This window comes from Nerophis lumbriciformis, linkage group LG09 (genome assembly GCF_033978685.3).
Source record: "Nerophis lumbriciformis linkage group LG09, RoL_Nlum_v2.1, whole genome shotgun sequence".
NCBI classification, from domain to species: domain Eukaryota; kingdom Metazoa; phylum Chordata; class Actinopteri; order Syngnathiformes; family Syngnathidae; genus Nerophis; species Nerophis lumbriciformis.
In genome coordinates, this window is record NC_084556.2 from 31346316 (window position 1) to 31362899 (window position 16584).

A 16584-nucleotide genomic window follows, 5' to 3' on the forward strand; every position below is an offset into this window, starting at 1 on the left:
ATTATAACTATTTATAATCTTTTTTTTTTTGCCTCGACACACCTAATTTACTCTCCACTGATTACCTTATCCTGTGACCCACATTTTATACTAACAACATTCTTTACACTTGTTATGGATTTACAGGTCATAATCAACTAAAGACGGACTAGACGATAACTCTCTCAACCTTATTTACTCTTTGACTGCTTTAAATGGAACTCATCATCTACTGTACAGGTGAAACCTTCCAGTCAGTTTTCGCTCAGGTTTCCTGCGTTTCAGCCAAACTTGCAATTAAGTACAGTAAAGTAATATCATGGTGGATATTAGCAAAACTGAAAAGGTTCAGTTGCACGTCCCAGAACTGGAGGAACTAAGTACTGGTAAGAACTTTGAGTAATCTGTAAATATGATACACTTCGCTTATTTCTGTTGCTTTTTGGGCTAATACCATGTGCTTTTGTGTTTTAATTAAGATACTGAATAACAATATATGTGTGTATATGTATATATATATATATATATATATATATATATATATACAGGTAAAAGTAAATTAGAATATTTTGAAAAACTTGATTTATTTCAGTAATTGCATTCAAAAGGTGTAACTTGTACATTATATTTATTCATTGCACACAGACTGATGCATTCAAATGTTTATTTCATTTAATTTTGATGATTTGAAGTGGCAACAAATGAAAATCCAAAATTCCGTGTGTCACAAAATTAGAATATTACTTAAGGCTAATACAAAAAAGGGATTTTTAGAAATGTTGGCCAACTGAAAAGTATAAAAATGAAAAATATGAGCATGTACAATACTCAATACTTGGTTGGAGCTCCTTTTGCCTCAATTACTGCGTTAATGCGGCGTGGCATGGAGTCGATGAGTTTCTGGCACTGCTCAGGTGTTATGAGAGCCCAGGTTGCTCTGATAGTGGCCTTCAACTCTTCTGCGTTTTTGGGTCTGGCATTCTGCATCTTCCTTTTCACAATACCCCACAGATTTTCTATGGGGCTAAGGTCAGGGGAGTTGGCGGGCCAATTTAGAACAGAAATACCATGGCCCGTAAACCAGGCACGGGTAGATTTTGCGCTGTGTGCAGGCGCCAAGTCCTGTTGGAACTTGAAATCTCCATCTCCATAGAGCAGGTCAGCAGCAGGAAGCATGAAGTGCTCTAAAACTTGCTGGTAGACGGCTGCGTTGACCCTGGATCTCAGGAAACAGAGTGGACCAACACCAGCAGATGACATGGCACCCCAAACCATCACTGATGGTGGAAACTTTACACTAGACTTCAGGCAACGTGGATCCTGTGCCTCTCCTGTCTTCCTCCAGACTCTGGGACCTCGATTTCCAAAGGAAATGCAAAATTTGCATGGTTGGGTGATGGTTTGGGGTGCCATGTCATCTGCTGGTGTCGGTCCACTCTGTTTCCTGAGATCCAGGGTCAACGCAGCCGTCTACCAGCAAGTTTTAGAGCACTTCATGCTTCCTGCTGCTGACCTGCTCTATGGAGATGGAGATTTCAAGTTCCAACAGGACTTGGCGCCTGCACACAGCGCAAAATCTACCCGTGCCTGGTTTACGGACCATGGTATTTCTGTTCTAAATTGGCCCGCCAACTCCCCTGACCTTAGCCCCATAGAAAATCTGTGGGGTATTGTGAAAAGGAAGATGCAGAATGCCAGACCCAAAAATGAAGAAGAGTTGAAGGCCACTATCAGAGCAACCTGGGCTCTCATAACACCTGAGCAGTGCCAGAAACTCATCGACTCCATGCCACGCCGCATTAACGCAGTAATTGAGGCAAAAGGAGCTCCAACCAAGTATTGAGTATTGTACATGCTCATATTTTTCATTTTCATACTTTTCAGTTGGCCAACATTTCTAAAAATCCCTTTTTTGTATTAGCCTTAAGTAATATTCTAATTTTGTGACACACGGAATTTTGGATTTTCATTTGTTGCCACTTCAAATCATCAAAATTAAATGAAATAAACATTTGAATGCATCAGTCTGTGTGCAATGAATAAATATAATGTACAAGTTACACCTTTTGAATGCAATTACTGAAATAAATCAAGTTTTTCAAAATATTCTAATTTACTGGCTTTTACCTGTGTGTATATATATATATATATATGTATATATATATACTGTATATATATATATATATATATATATATATATATATATATATATATATACATTGTCTCAATGGGTAGTATTGTTAGTTGTTATGTTCAAAATAAACGTAATTAAATTAAATGCATGAGAACATACTGAGAGACGATATCGTTGCCATGTGACAAGAGTGTCAAATGTTTGCAGTTTTAAAAAAAGGACTGGAAGATAACTTTGCAGAAGTTACAGTGAGTGTTGTGGAATGTCCGGACCTCACAAAGGAGCCGTTCTGCTTTCCTGTTAAAGGTAATTAAGATTGGGACAAACGCACAGCAAGGTCCACATGCTCCAAACACTGAAACGATACAATACCAAAAACACTTGACCACCATAAAAAAAAAGCAGGATGAACTAAAACGCAAAAGGAAATGCAAATGCCAAAACACATATGAAGTCCCAAAACATATGCATGATAAAAATGTAAGTTCATTGAAACCCAGCTGAGAAATATCCTGTGTAACATGAAAAGCAACATTTTTCATAATGACTTTGTAGAACACTTGACCCTACAAATGACCAGGGCCACCCTCATATACACATATCACGTGTGCTTAGGGCTACGCAATTCATTGGGGACCCTGTTTTGCATGAATAAGGGCATATAAAGTGTCAATTAATAAATGATAGGGCGCTTCATATGAAAATTTACCGCAAACTTATTCCTATCCGGCTCCTACTATGTCACTGATGATTCACTGATAATAAAATGGCAATTTTTCCATGACATTGTCATTGGTGTGCATCATTAGGCCATTTTCCTTCCTCTGGTTCCTGGATCTATAGGTTCCTGTAGAACTGGGTGCTTTGTGTTTCCAGTGCATTTCACAGTTCATTGTAGTTCCTACAAATCATGCTGATAACATATGGGGGAGTGGTTTACTATATTTCTATCCTGATACCCTGTAAATAAACAGACAATTTTTCACTAAAAAGAAAGTAAATGAAATACAAAGCAGTCACATACAAAACGAGATCATTTAAAAAATAAAGTGTACAGAATTGTTGATAAAAAGTCAGGCTTTGTCCGCAATGGCCAGCAGTCAGAAAGTTGTCCTCTTGGTAAATGATGAATTCATGAGTGTCAGGCAATCCCTTCTGGTCCATTTCAGTTGTAAATAACAATATATAAATAATTAACTGTCAGTGTTTATCTCATGTCGACAGCACAAACACACCGGCTTTAGCGTTAGATTGTTAGCATTAGCATTCTGTTCTTTCGGGTTGAGGCTAATAACTACACAAATGGAGTGCCACTGACTACTTTTACAACATGTAATAAAGTAAATAGTTAATATTTGATGTTGTTTACCTTCGTTCCACCCATGTGCTGCCTTTTTTTTACATTTATCCAACAAAGTCCGAGTAGTAAGCAGCTCATTTTGCCGCTTAGAGTCTGGTCTCATACTCCTTCGTAAATACGTTTAAAAGTGTCTGTCCACGTCTTGTAGCTTTGCGTAACAAATTTACATTTGTAAAAACTAATAAACCACAATAAATTGCATATAGTTTAAAGACTACGGCTGAGTAAAAACACTCCAAAATACTGCCACTGATCAGCATTCTTCAGCACAAAGATGCCATACACAGGTTCCTGCATTTTGAAAGCTCCTTTTGTTCTTCTTTCTCTCCGTTTTCAAGTTTATTGTAATAGAAATATACAAGAAATAAGAAATAAACAAGTTGCCGCATATATTCCAATGGCATGTGTCTGAAAAATACGTTTTAGGAACGCCCCCAACCCCGAAAAGTTTCCTTTTTGCTTGGAAAAGGCCCACCTAGCTAGGAGGAACTCCGAACAGTTCCTGAAGAACTAAATCTACCCGGGTAGTTTTTTGTGGAAAACGTATTTACCCGTGTTAGTGGGAAAGTTCCTGAAAAAGTTCCTGCGGTGGAAAAGAGCCTATTAGTGCTGGGCTGGTAAACAGAATCATGTATGATATATGCAAAATTGTGTCATTTAAAAAAAAAAATTGCACCATGTCTGAACAATGTATTTCATATGAATTTATTACAAGTACAAAATATGCACCAAATTAAATTAAAGTTTTATATAAAAACTATAAAAATCGATTGGCAACACTAAATTGGCCTGACTGTGTGAATGTGAGTGTGAATGTTGTCTGTCGATTTGATCTGTGATGAGCTGGCGACTTGTCCAAGGTGTACTCCGCCTTCCGGCCCAGTGCAGCTGGGATAGGCTCTTTACTGGGTTGCTGACTGATGGGATGGTTGTATTTTTCAGCACAAAACTTGTGCTCTTTTTGAGCTGCTAAATTCAGCGTACTCTTCACCCCTCAGACAAAGAATGCTGAGAGCAAATATGCATTTGCTAAAGTATTCCGTGCGATGTTGTCAGGTCTCGTGAATTTCAAAGTCACCCAACATCTGGGCTTGGTGCCACAACCTTCTACAACACAGGTGAGCGAAATTATTTATAACCCGAGAATTAACTTTTACCAACTCAAGACGACACAGCAGCAACGGAAGAAGCTCAAGTAGCTAGCTTACCTTTCGCTAGTGGCCGGAGGAGCATCGCAATGTGTCACTCCACCAGAAAAGTAGTTCCTCCGTGTTAGCATATACAATAACAATATCGATATACTGTAGATAAGTTAAAAGGCAGGTCACAGAATGTAAACGGAGCATTGTTGGCAGTTTTTTAGAGAGCTTTATAGACGGAATAGATGACTCCCCATTACCTACATTGATAGTCGCCACCCGCTAGCAGTTTTTCACTATTTAGGGTGCAACATTTAGGGATTGTGGAGGATGGCATTTTTTTGTGTGGTGCTGATGGACCTTGCTGCACATTTACCCTGGTTGGCAAGCATGAAATTATTAACCCAAAATGTGTTCCTGTTAATTTCTGAATGCAAATGCATAACTGACAAGTTGTAAAACCAAAAACAGCCATAAATACAGCTGTCGCATGTTGGTGTGCTTGTAGGCCTGTGTTATTTTGCCCTGTTCTTCCTGCTTAAGGTTTGTGTGGAAGTCCTCGGGTCACAGATGTGGGAGGAAAGCCTAACCTGCTACCCGTGGTTCAAAAGCACAAGGTAATTTTTGCAACACGTCACCTGGAGAGCAGTATAATGCTGATATTTTGTCTTATCCTCTTTCAAGGAGTATGACATGAATGCAATATCAAAGATGGTGGAGCTACCAAAAGCATTTTTTCTTGGGGCAGGAGCTGCATCTCCCAGAGTGGTGGGGATGAACGCAGAGGTATGCATGCTAACAACCACAACCAAAGAACATTTTACTTTGACAAACAGGTTTTCACACCAACTTATGATACTGCTTTACACATTCTTTAAATTCGAACAATGTTGACTTAATAAATATTTCCACAGCTAATACCTCTAGTTCTAACTGAATCAGAAGGAAGGCCTGCAGTGAACAGCAGCTACTTCTCCTCCATCAATCCAGCGGATGGTCAGTGTCTGCAAGAAAGATACAGCGACAAATTCTCAGATTGTAACTTTGCTCTGCTCGGGAATTTTTACGCTTGTGAGGGGAAGCCGGGAAAGGTAATGACACTTTTTACAGCTCATTAAAAAAAACGGATGCTTCATCAGTATTGTCGGTTTGGTTAAACATGAGCCCACTTACTAGAGCAAACTGACAAGGCTGCCTCTCCTCTCCCTCAGGTCATTGAGGTACATGCCAAGAAGAGAACAGGAGCCTATAGCATAGTGACGGCCTTGAGAAAGACTCTGGAAGTGGAGTACCCTGATAAAAGCCTTGCTCTGGGGGGCACCTTCATCATCCAGAAGGGGAGAGCCAAAATCCACATCATGGTGAAAAATTGAGTGTGATGCAATAACTGTATGTATATATAAACATTGAAATGATGTCATGCTGACAGGTCAGAGAGTTCCCCGTCTGTCCACTGGTCACCGATGAAGCGGTCAACCATCGTGTGAAGCACTTTGAGGTGAACACCCCCATCATCTGCCAGTCTGTGCTTGTATCCAAGGACCCTGTGAGTAAGCATCAATAACATTCTGTCATTAAAAGTCTTAGCCCACCATTACATTTTTTTAATAATATAATTAGAATTAGGGATGTCCCGATCAATATTTTTGGCCTCTGATCACCATCCAATTTTTTTTTCGGCCTGAGGCCCGATCTGATTTTAAGTCTCGATTCCAAACATTGACGAAAGAGTTAGTCAAATTTAGAATTTGCTTGTATGGCATACTTGCCAACCCTCCCGGATTTTCTGGGAGACTCCCGAAATTCAGCGCCTCACCCGAAAACCTCCCGGGACAAATTTTCTCCCGAAAATCTCCCGAAATTCAGGCGGACTCAGGTCCATGAGGACCTGAGTCCGCTAACCCACAATATAAACAGCATACCTGCCCAATCACGTTATAACTGTAGAATGATGGAGGGCGAGTTCTTGGTTTCTTATGTGGGTTTATTGTTAGGCAGTTTCATTAACGTCCTCCCAGCGCGGCAACAACACACAACAACAGCAGTCACGTTTTCGTATACCGTAAAGCAGTTTGTCTGCCGTAAACAGCAATGTTGTGACACTCTTAAACGGGACAATACTGCCATCTAGTGCATTTGATGAAAGCACTTTTGTGCGTGCCACACATCAATGCATCATCAGAGAGGGTGTTCAGCATGGTTCGAAAAATAGTGACAGAGAATAGAACAAGGATGGACAATTCAACCCTTAACTCAACAATGAGTAGATGAGTGTTATGTGTGTGTATATGTGTAAATAAATGAACACTGAAATTCAAGTATTTATTTTATATATATATATAATAAAATAAATATATATATATACGTATATATATATATATATATACGTATATATATATATATGTATATATATATATATATATATACATACATATATATATATATATATATATATATATATAATAAAATACATATATATAATAAAATACATATATATATACGTATGTATATATATATATATATATATATATATATATATATATATATATATATATATATATAGCTAGAATTCACTGAACTTCAAGTATTTCTTTTATATATATATATATATATATATATATATATATATATATATATATATATATATATATATATGAAATACTTGACTTGGTGAATTCTAGCTGTAAATATACTCCTCCCCTTTTAGCCATGCCCCCAACCACGCCCCCGTCCAACCCTGACCACGCCCACCCCCACCTCCCGAAATCGGAGGTCTCAAGGTTGACAAGTATGTTGTATGGTTGTAAATCAGATGTATTGAATGTGAAGTACAAGTTTTTAAACAAAATAAAACGGCTCGTGCACAATACTAAAACAAAAGCAAAAACTACGATTGGCTCCAATGGGGAACTGCACTTTTTAAATGTTGCCTATCATTCACAATCCTTTATGTAAGACAAGAACTTATATATTTTTCTTTTCTTTATGCATTCTACGTATTAAATCGATCAACATTCGGCACAATATTAACATTTAATATTTACGTGTTTTGATCATTTTACACATACGCAGAGCATTAATTTACATCACTGATTACTGCTCACTGCAGACTTCATGAGAGTCAACAAAAATAATTAAACATCACTTACTGTGCAAAGTCTGCTGTCATTAAGATGGCGACTAATAGATTCTTGTTAGTGATAACGGCGCCGCTATAAAAAGTTTGTCTGCGTTAGCGCTTATAACAATATCCATAGTACTTGGTTGATATTCAAGTTACAAAATGTAAATGTTTTTTTAATTGTTTTTTACGGGCGGAATGGAGGACTTCCCATTGGCTCCGCTGTAAGTGGAGTAGGGTTGTCCCGATACCAATATTTTGATACCAAAATGTATTTTGATACTTTTCTAAATAAAAGACACCACAAAAATGGCATTATTGGCTTTATTTTAACAACAAATCTTACGGTACATTAAACATATGTTTCTTATTGCAATCCAAGAACAATGATGTCCTTAAATAAAATAGTGAAAATACAAGACAACTTGTCTTTTATAAGTAAGCAAACAAAGGCTCCTTATTTGGGTGCTGACATATGCAGTAACATATTGTGTCATTTCCCATTTTATAATTTTGTCAAAATTATGAAGGACAAGCGGTAGAAAATGAATTATTAATCTACTTGTTAATGTACTGTTAATATCTGCTTACTTTCTGTTTTAACATGTTCCATCTACACTTGTGTTGAAATGTAATAATCACTTATTCTTCTGTTGGTTGATACTTTACATTAGTTTTGGATGATACCACAAATTTGGGTATCGATCCGATACCAAGTAGTTACAGGATCATCACACTCTTGTACTTGGTATCATTAGAGTGGATGTCAAGTGTAGATCCACCTATGGCGTTTGTTTACATTGTGAAGCGCCAGCGTGTTAGCGGTGACGCCGGTGAGCTATTGTATCCTCCTACGGTGTGTAGTGAAACATGTTCAGCTATTCCTCATCCTGCAGGGATGATACTTGTAAGAAACTTACTTTATTTGTCGCCATGGAGGCGAGGATTAGTGATTTAGAAGTAGCTACAACACATTAGCCGCTAGCTAGGTAGCCATGTCTTAAAGCACCTCTTGCTGAGCAGCGTTTTAGTGTTACAGCTTCACCTTTATCGTTAGTTTTTAAGCCAAAATGCATCCACTCTCCCTTTTCTGTCTACACACTGTCTGCTTGTAAATCTTTCCTGTGATCAAATGGCAACCAAGGTAATCAAAAAGGTCAACCAACGAACGAGATTTCTCTATAGAATCTCCTCTCTGGTCAACAAAAGCACCATGAGGATTCTAGCGGGAACTCTCGTTCAACCCTTTTTTGATTACGCATGCACCTCCTGGTACCCCAGCATCTCCAAAACCCTCAAATCAAAACTCCAAACATCCCAGAACAAGCTAGTCAGATTACTTCTAGACCTCCACCCCAGATCCCACCTCACTCCTACCCACTTCTCCAAAGTGGGCTGGCTCAGGGTGGAGGACAGAGTAAAACAACTTGCACTGAGCCTAGTCTATAAAATCCGCTACACCTCCCTGATACCGAAGTACATGTCAAACTACTTTCTTAACGTAAATGACCGCTATAACCACAACACCAGGGGGAGCTCCACTAACCACATTAAACCCAGATTCCGATCTAACAAAGGTCTTAACTCATTCTCTTTCTATGCCACATCAATATGGAATGCGCTCCCAACAGGTATAAAAGAAAGGGCATCTCTATCCTCCTTCAAAACTGCAATAAAAGTACACCTCCAGGCAACTTCAACCCTAAACTAACACCCTCCCCGGATTGTTAATAATCATATGTAAACAATCAAATGTAGATATTTTTCTTATGCCTTCTGATCTCTCTCTCTCTCTATGTCCACTACTTGCTGTACATATCCTACCAAGTCAGACCTGCACTGTTTCAATATCCATTTCTCTGTTCTCAATTGTTGATGACTGATGATAACAACCAAACCTAACCCGCCCCCCCACACACACACACACCCCGAATTGTAAATAATGTAAATAATTCAATGTATACACCCTGATGATTATCTTGTGTGATGACTGTATTATGATGATAGTATATATGATAGTATATATCTGTATCATGAATCAATTTAAGTGGACCCCGACTTAAAAAAGTTGAAAAACTTATTCGGGTGTTACCATTTAGTGGTCAATTGTACGGAATATGTACTTCGCTGTGGAACCTACTAATAAAAGTCTCAATCAATCAATCAATCAATACTCCGTGATTGTGTGTTGCCAAACATGCTACTCTGCTCGTAAACCAGCAATGTCACGACATGACGACGGCGCGTCGTCATGCCCGTAAAAAAAAAAATGGAACCGGTACTTTTTAAATGCGGTATAGTACTGATTATGATTCATTAGTAGCGCGGTACTTTACTAGTACCGGTATACCGTACAACCCTAAAGCAGACTTTTATTTACGAGTTAGAATGCATTAAAAAAATACGTCCATTGTCATGTATTTCATAATGATTATGAACGATAGGCAAAATTCCAAAAAAGTGCAGTTCCTTTTTAAATAATTTGGGTTTGGCCCCTGAGAGACCTCTATCCACAGACTTAGTCCCAAGAACAAGAAAATATATCTTCAAATATACCGCACAATGGGCCCAATTAAATAGCTTAGTTGCACAAACAGCTAGGGATGGCGATTGAAAAACACATCGGAAAACTTAAGAACCTGTTCCTAGTGTTTCGATTTCTGACAATCATTTGCCAGTTTTGTCGACAGTTTTCTTATCGATTCTTGTGGGTGCGTGTGACGTTGCCACACACGCGGCAATTATTGACCAGAAAGGATGACAACAGAGCAACTATAAATATCTGTGGATATTTCATCAAAGACATAAAATATTATATACCAGAAACATTAGCACACACGGAAAGTGATAACTTCGATTGGATGATGCATTTTGGATCCCGTTGGAGCTTGAAGTGCATCTGCACTAGCAGTTAATACTGCATATAACCAATGAAATAACACTGTGGATCATGTTAGTGCTTCTTTGTAAGCTCTGCTGTTATTAACTGTAAACATGAAATTATTGCTCCAATGCTTGACTGGCGCAGGAGTGGCACACCTTTGTCTGTAGAGACACTGTAATTAGTCAGAAGGATCGCGTATGCTTCCTAAAAAAGCAGATTAGTTTATTTTCCAGCAAACTACCGTAAATTCTGGACTATAAGCCACTACTTTTTTCCTATGCTTTGAACCCTGCGGCTTATAAAACTGTGCAGCTAATAATAATGCAAATAATTCTTATAAAACACAAGAAAATACACTGAAAAGGTGTGTTATTGTTTGTGCAATGCCGCCATCTTTTGGGCAAGTTCACTCTCTGCAGGTGCTGCAGGGCGAACGTCTACATTATTTCCTTCTGTTTAGTGCTTTGAGCCGGAAGTACAAGTGCCGTTCTTTCTTCTCGTCGTCGACAGCGTTTCTACTCGTATGGATTCTTGATTCATCACTCCAAGCAACGTTCCTAAGTTTTACAATAAAATAGGGATGTAACGATATCAAAACCCAACGGTTTTAAGGCCACAATACGATATTATTGTGGTGGCCTTGTGGTTAGAGTATCCGCCCTGAGATCGGTAGGTCGTGAGTTCAAACCCCGGCCGAGTCTTACCAAAGACTATAAGAATGGGACCCATTGCCTCCCTGCTTGGCACTCAGCATCAAGGGTTGGAATTGGGGCTTAAATCACCAAAATGATTCCCGAGCACGGCCACCGCTGCTGCTCACTGCTCCCCTCACCTCCCAGGAGGTGGAACAAGGGGATGGGTCAAACGCAGAGAGTAATTTCACCACAATTTCACCAATGTTTAGGATAACACACTTACTGTAATTGACCACCAATATAATGCTAAAATATTCTAATCATATTTATTACTACAAACATATATTTTTAAGCGCAAATAATTGTGCAGGAACATCCACAGTTTCAAGAAAATATTTAAAAACATTTTTTTTGTGGCACCAGCTTCTAGCTATGGAGGGATTCAAATTTTCCAGGAAGTGCATTGCGGCAGCCATTTTGAAGGGCGAGCGTGATCGTTCACGATAGTGCTACACGTAATATTTCCGAACTATTCAGTGCAAAATAACACTGTGATACGATGGAGGAATACTGTGAGTCATTACATAAGAAGTCCCTTTGTTGTTATAAGGCGCAAACAGCCCTAATTGGATGTAATGTCTCATACCCGGATTTTGTGAACTACCTAATTGTTCAACCCAGCCCTTTTTACACTTTGAGACTTTCAAAATTATAAGAGTAAAGATAGCTACGGCGGCTTTGTTTGTCAAGTTAAGTTAAAGTTAAAGTACCAATGATTGTCACACACACACACACAAGGGCTTCACGGTGGCAGAGGGGTTAGTGCATCTGCCTCACAATACGAAGGTCCTGAGTAGTCTTGGGTTCAATCCCGGGCTCGGGATCTTTCTGTGTGGAGTTTGCATGTTCTCCCCGTGACTGCGTGGGTTCCCTCCGGGTACTCCGGCTTCCTCCCACCTCCAAAGACATGCACCTGGGGATAAGTTGATTGGCAACACTAAATTGGCTCTAGTGTGTGGATGTGAGTGTGAATGTTGTCTGTCTATCTGTGTTGGCCCTGCGATGAGGTGGCGACTTGTCCAGGGTGTACCCCGCCTTCCGCCCGATTGTAGCTGAGATAGGCTCCAGCGCCCCCCGCGACCCCAAAGGGAATAAGCGGTAGAAAATGGATGGATGGATGGACACACACACAAGGTGTGGTGAAATTTGTCCTCTGCATTTGACCCATCCTCTTGTTCACCCCCTGGGAGGTGAGGGGAGCAGTGAGCAGCAGTGGTGGCCGCGCCCGGGAATCATTTTGGCGATTTAACCCCCAATTCCAACCCTTGATGCTGAGTGCCAAGCAGGGAGGTAATAATGTGGATGGATTCATGACGTTTATGTTTATCTGTATAAACCCAGTGGAGACATCAAGCCAGGCAGTGATGTACTCACAGAAATGAGCCGACCCAAGTTTGACACCCTGGATAATCATGGATTACCAATCTAACGTCATCTCAGCACACTGACTGTAAGGCAGAATTGAGAGAATGTTGTTTTCATGTCGCTTCACTTTTGTTTTATGTGGAGGCTACAGTCTGGATAGAAGAAAGTGTGTATTATTTTCATTGAATACATCCATCCATCCATTTTCTACCGTTGGTCCCGTTCGGTGTCGCGGGGGTGCTGGAGCCTATCTCAGCTGCATTCGGGCGGGAGGCGGGGTACACCCTGGACAAGTCGCCACCTCATCGCAGGGCCAACACAGACAGACAACATTCACACTCACAGTCAGACACTAGGGCCAATTTAGTGTTGCCATTAACCTATCCCCAGGTGCATGTCTTTGGAGGTGGGAGGAAGCCGGAGTCACAGGGAGAACATGCAAACTCCACACAGAAAGATCCAGAGCACAGGATCGAACCCAGGACCCTGGTATTGTGAGGCAGACGCACTAACCCCTCTTTCACCTCATTGAATACAGTTACTACCAAAGTTCTTTGACCAAGCATATCAAGTTACTGCAAAGTGGGGCTGTTATTTATTTTAAATTACTTTTTACTTCCAAAATGTTTTACCTGAAATAATCCGTACAAACATAAAGTTGTCAGCACGTCACATCTCGGTTGATTGAAGGAATTAATCTACGTATACTCGCCTTTGCCATTCACTCTTCTTTCCAGCCGCTTCCGTTTGTCCAGGAATACGCTTAGGAATGCAAACAAGCTAGGAATATCTCTCCCACCTCGATCGTGGCAGTTCACAATGGCACACGTCATCGGCATTATGAATATTTCTGGACAAATTATCGTTGACGATTAGCGTTTCACTAACTTCCACCCTTAATAATGGATATCGGCAATGCATTATGAGAAATGTAAAAAAATCAGGACTCCTCTTATAGCAAACAGCGGCGCTAGCTTTCTTCTCTAAGAAATGAGCACTATCACCAGTCAATGGGTTTATCAAATTGCGATAACCAATCAAGGTTTTTACGACTGTCAGGCTTGTCCCTGACAGTTTGACTGTGTTTTAGTTTTTCCTCTGCGTTTGTCTTAGTTTTCTGTCAGCGCTTTTATTTTGTCTTCATTTCCTGATTATCTCCCTGAGTGCTTTGTCCCCTCAGCTGTGGCTGATTGGCACCTGGCCACACCTGGTGTCAATCAGCCAGCTGCTATTTGAACCTACCTTCCTCTCCAGTCAGTGCTGGATTATTGTCATTGTCGATGTCACTACTACCTGTCATAATACTTGTCGTTGTAGCTCTGTCTACTTTTGTTCACTCTGCTCATGTCATAGTTCCTTCGTGTCACACCTGCCGCCATCTCTGCATCTTGGGGTTCGTCACCAACAAACTCTGACAACGACAATTTGAAAGAGTAATACTAACCGTCAGGGTTTTACCGCGGTTTATCATTAATACCAATAATCGTTACATTGCTACATGGAATGGATTTGTTATTGTATATAGCATGTCATACCTACTTCCCACATGGTCTGATTGTCCCAACAGTTTTCATGTTGGGTTCGCACCATTGTAACCACACATACTCTGATCCTCTCCAAATTGTATATGGTGGCTAAGTTTACCACTTAATCACCCCATACTGGTGGAAAATAACAATCATAACTACCTACCACACATTGCCGCCGAAAAATGTTATGATGGATAAGGTCGCCCTCCAATCGGTGACTGTGTTTGCATTGACCAGAGATTCTCAAACTTTGGTATGTGTACCACTAGCAGTACGCGGGCTCTATCTAGTGGTACGACAAAGAATCGCTTGGTTAAAGTACAGTGTTTTATTTTCCTATAGTCAAACACAGCGTCACTGTTCAAACTGTGGCCAAAACTATTAAATATACCTGTTAAATAAAACCTTTAATTTTGGACATTATGGTGGCACCTGGAAAGCCAAGTGTTTTCTGCGATAGTACTTTGTAAAAAAAAGTTTGAGAACCACTGGACAAGCGGTAGAAAATGGATGGATGGATGGATGGCATAGACTCAGATGGTGCCCCCTACTGGTTAAATAGTATCCACGTGTAAATTATGCTTGCCCATTCAACACAACTTGCAACTTTAATTCTTTTTATTGACTCCTAAATCACCGTTTTTGAGGACTTTAACATACTCAAACGTACCAAATGATGCAATGTGCTGTATACCCTGTGCATGACAAACTGAAACCAGTGGTGAGGGTTTGGGGCATGAGCTATGAAGTCTTGGAAAGTGGACTCACCCATCAATTACCATCACGCCCAGGTTCACTCTGACATGGAGTGATAGTATCTGCAAGGGTCCCAGCTATGGCTAAATAGTATTGCATTTGGCAGCAGGGATGCTCCTTAAGGGTTCTAGCGGAAGGTCCACTACACAGAGCGCAGCCTTCCACCACTTTAAAGTAAGGAAAAAAGTGTCCTAATTGTGTTTGCCAACCTGTATAAACCATTAAGACAACAAAGCTAATGGTGGCCTAATATTTTTGCATGGCACCTTTCAATGAACAAAGCTACTCTGTATTTTAAATTAGAGTTTCAGGAGCATTTAAATGTGTTGCTTTGTATAAAGGGACTGGACCTGTGTATGGAGCACACACACTGCTTCAGCCACCATGGAGAAGGTGGCCACTACTACATCGACACCACACCTGACAGTGTGGAGTACCTGGGCTACTTCATGCCTGCAGAGTTTATTTACCGCATCGACAGACCCTAAGAGACACATACAGTGGCGAGAGATTGAAAAAAAATCTACCTCAAGTACGACCTAGTGCTATTTAATCACTCAATTATGAAGTACAGAACCACACAATTGCCAATGCTGTAAAACTCTTGATTTTGAGTGTACAATTTGAAAAGCACTACATTTAGAACACAGATGCGATTTTTATTTTCCATGAACGAATAATGAATGCCAAAATGAAATTAACAATAATTCCAACCTAGCTGTCAAGAAAAGTCTTGAATTAGGCTATGTCTACACTAATGCGCAACATGTGCACACAGACATATCTAATCTAACAGTTTGAGTAAGTAAACATTTGTACTTGTCAAATAACTTGAGGATTCAATACACCTTTTCTGGAAAATATATTCAATAAAAAATAAAATAAAGCATGTGTTGTGTATTGTTTTTTATGTATGTATTTGTTTTAATGATTTAACAAATGAATGGTCACCTATGGGTCTAAACAAATTTCCAGTAAAACAATTATATTTTGATATTATACCAGTCAGAACTCTGTCAAACATTTGCATGTTCGTGACTGCGTGGGTTCCCTCCGGGTACTCCGGCTTCCTCCCACCTCCAAAGACATGCACCTGGGGATAGGTTGATTGGCAACACTAAATTGGCCCTAGTGTGTGAATGTGAGTGTGAATGTTGTCTGTCTATCTGTGTTGGCCCTGCGATGAGGTGGCGACTTGTCCAGGGTGTACCTCGCCTTCCGCCCGATTGTAGCTGAGATAGGCTCCAGCGCCCCCCGCGACCCCGAAGGGAATAAGCGGTAGAAAATGGATGGATGGACATTACTATTATGCTTATTGAGATCAGTAGCTAATCGGGGTGGGTGGATTGAAACCAACTAGGGTAGGATCAGTATTCGATCCATACTAGCTTGATAAATTTAATATTTTTCAGGGTTTCCTGGTTTTTTCCCCACAAATTTGTGTTTTTTCTACTGATATTATGTTTATACTGTATATTGTTTACAAACTCAGGGAATAGTTTCAGTTTATTTCAAACATGCACATGATACAATGTAATGCGTCACATATTTCCAGTTGTTTCATTACAGCACGTCCGAAAAGGAGTAAAGAGAAGCAGAGCTTATTTAATCCAACCCTTTTT

The 16584-nt window shown here is 39.9% G+C and overlaps 1 protein-coding gene across 1 annotated transcript; it reads left to right on the forward strand.

Moving 5' to 3' along the window:
- Positions 1-2367: 2367 nt before the first annotated feature.
- On the forward strand, positions 2368-15665 carry LOC133607291 (ester hydrolase C11orf54 homolog). The gene is made up of 7 exons (XM_061961775.2): positions 2368-2419; positions 5156-5229; positions 5297-5398; positions 5527-5703; positions 5824-5973; positions 6042-6158; positions 15304-15665. The coding sequence occupies exons 3-7, from the start codon at positions 5306-5308 to the stop codon at positions 15448-15450; spliced, it is 684 nt and encodes a 227-aa protein (XP_061817759.2). The 5' UTR covers positions 2368-2419; positions 5156-5229; positions 5297-5305; the 3' UTR covers positions 15451-15665.
- Positions 15666-16584: the final 919 nt, after the last annotated feature.

Coding starts and splice junctions, on each gene's coding strand:
- LOC133607291 (XM_061961775.2), top strand. CDS start 5,306: ATGAATGCAATATCAAAGATGGTGGAGCTACCAAAAGCATTTTTTCTT. Junction 5,399..5,526: donor TGGTGGGGATGAACGCAGAG/GTATGCATGCTA, acceptor ATATTTCCACAG/CTAATACCTCTAGTTCTAAC. Junction 5,704..5,823: donor GTGAGGGGAAGCCGGGAAAG/GTAATGACACTT, acceptor CCTCTCCCTCAG/GTCATTGAGGTACATGCCAA.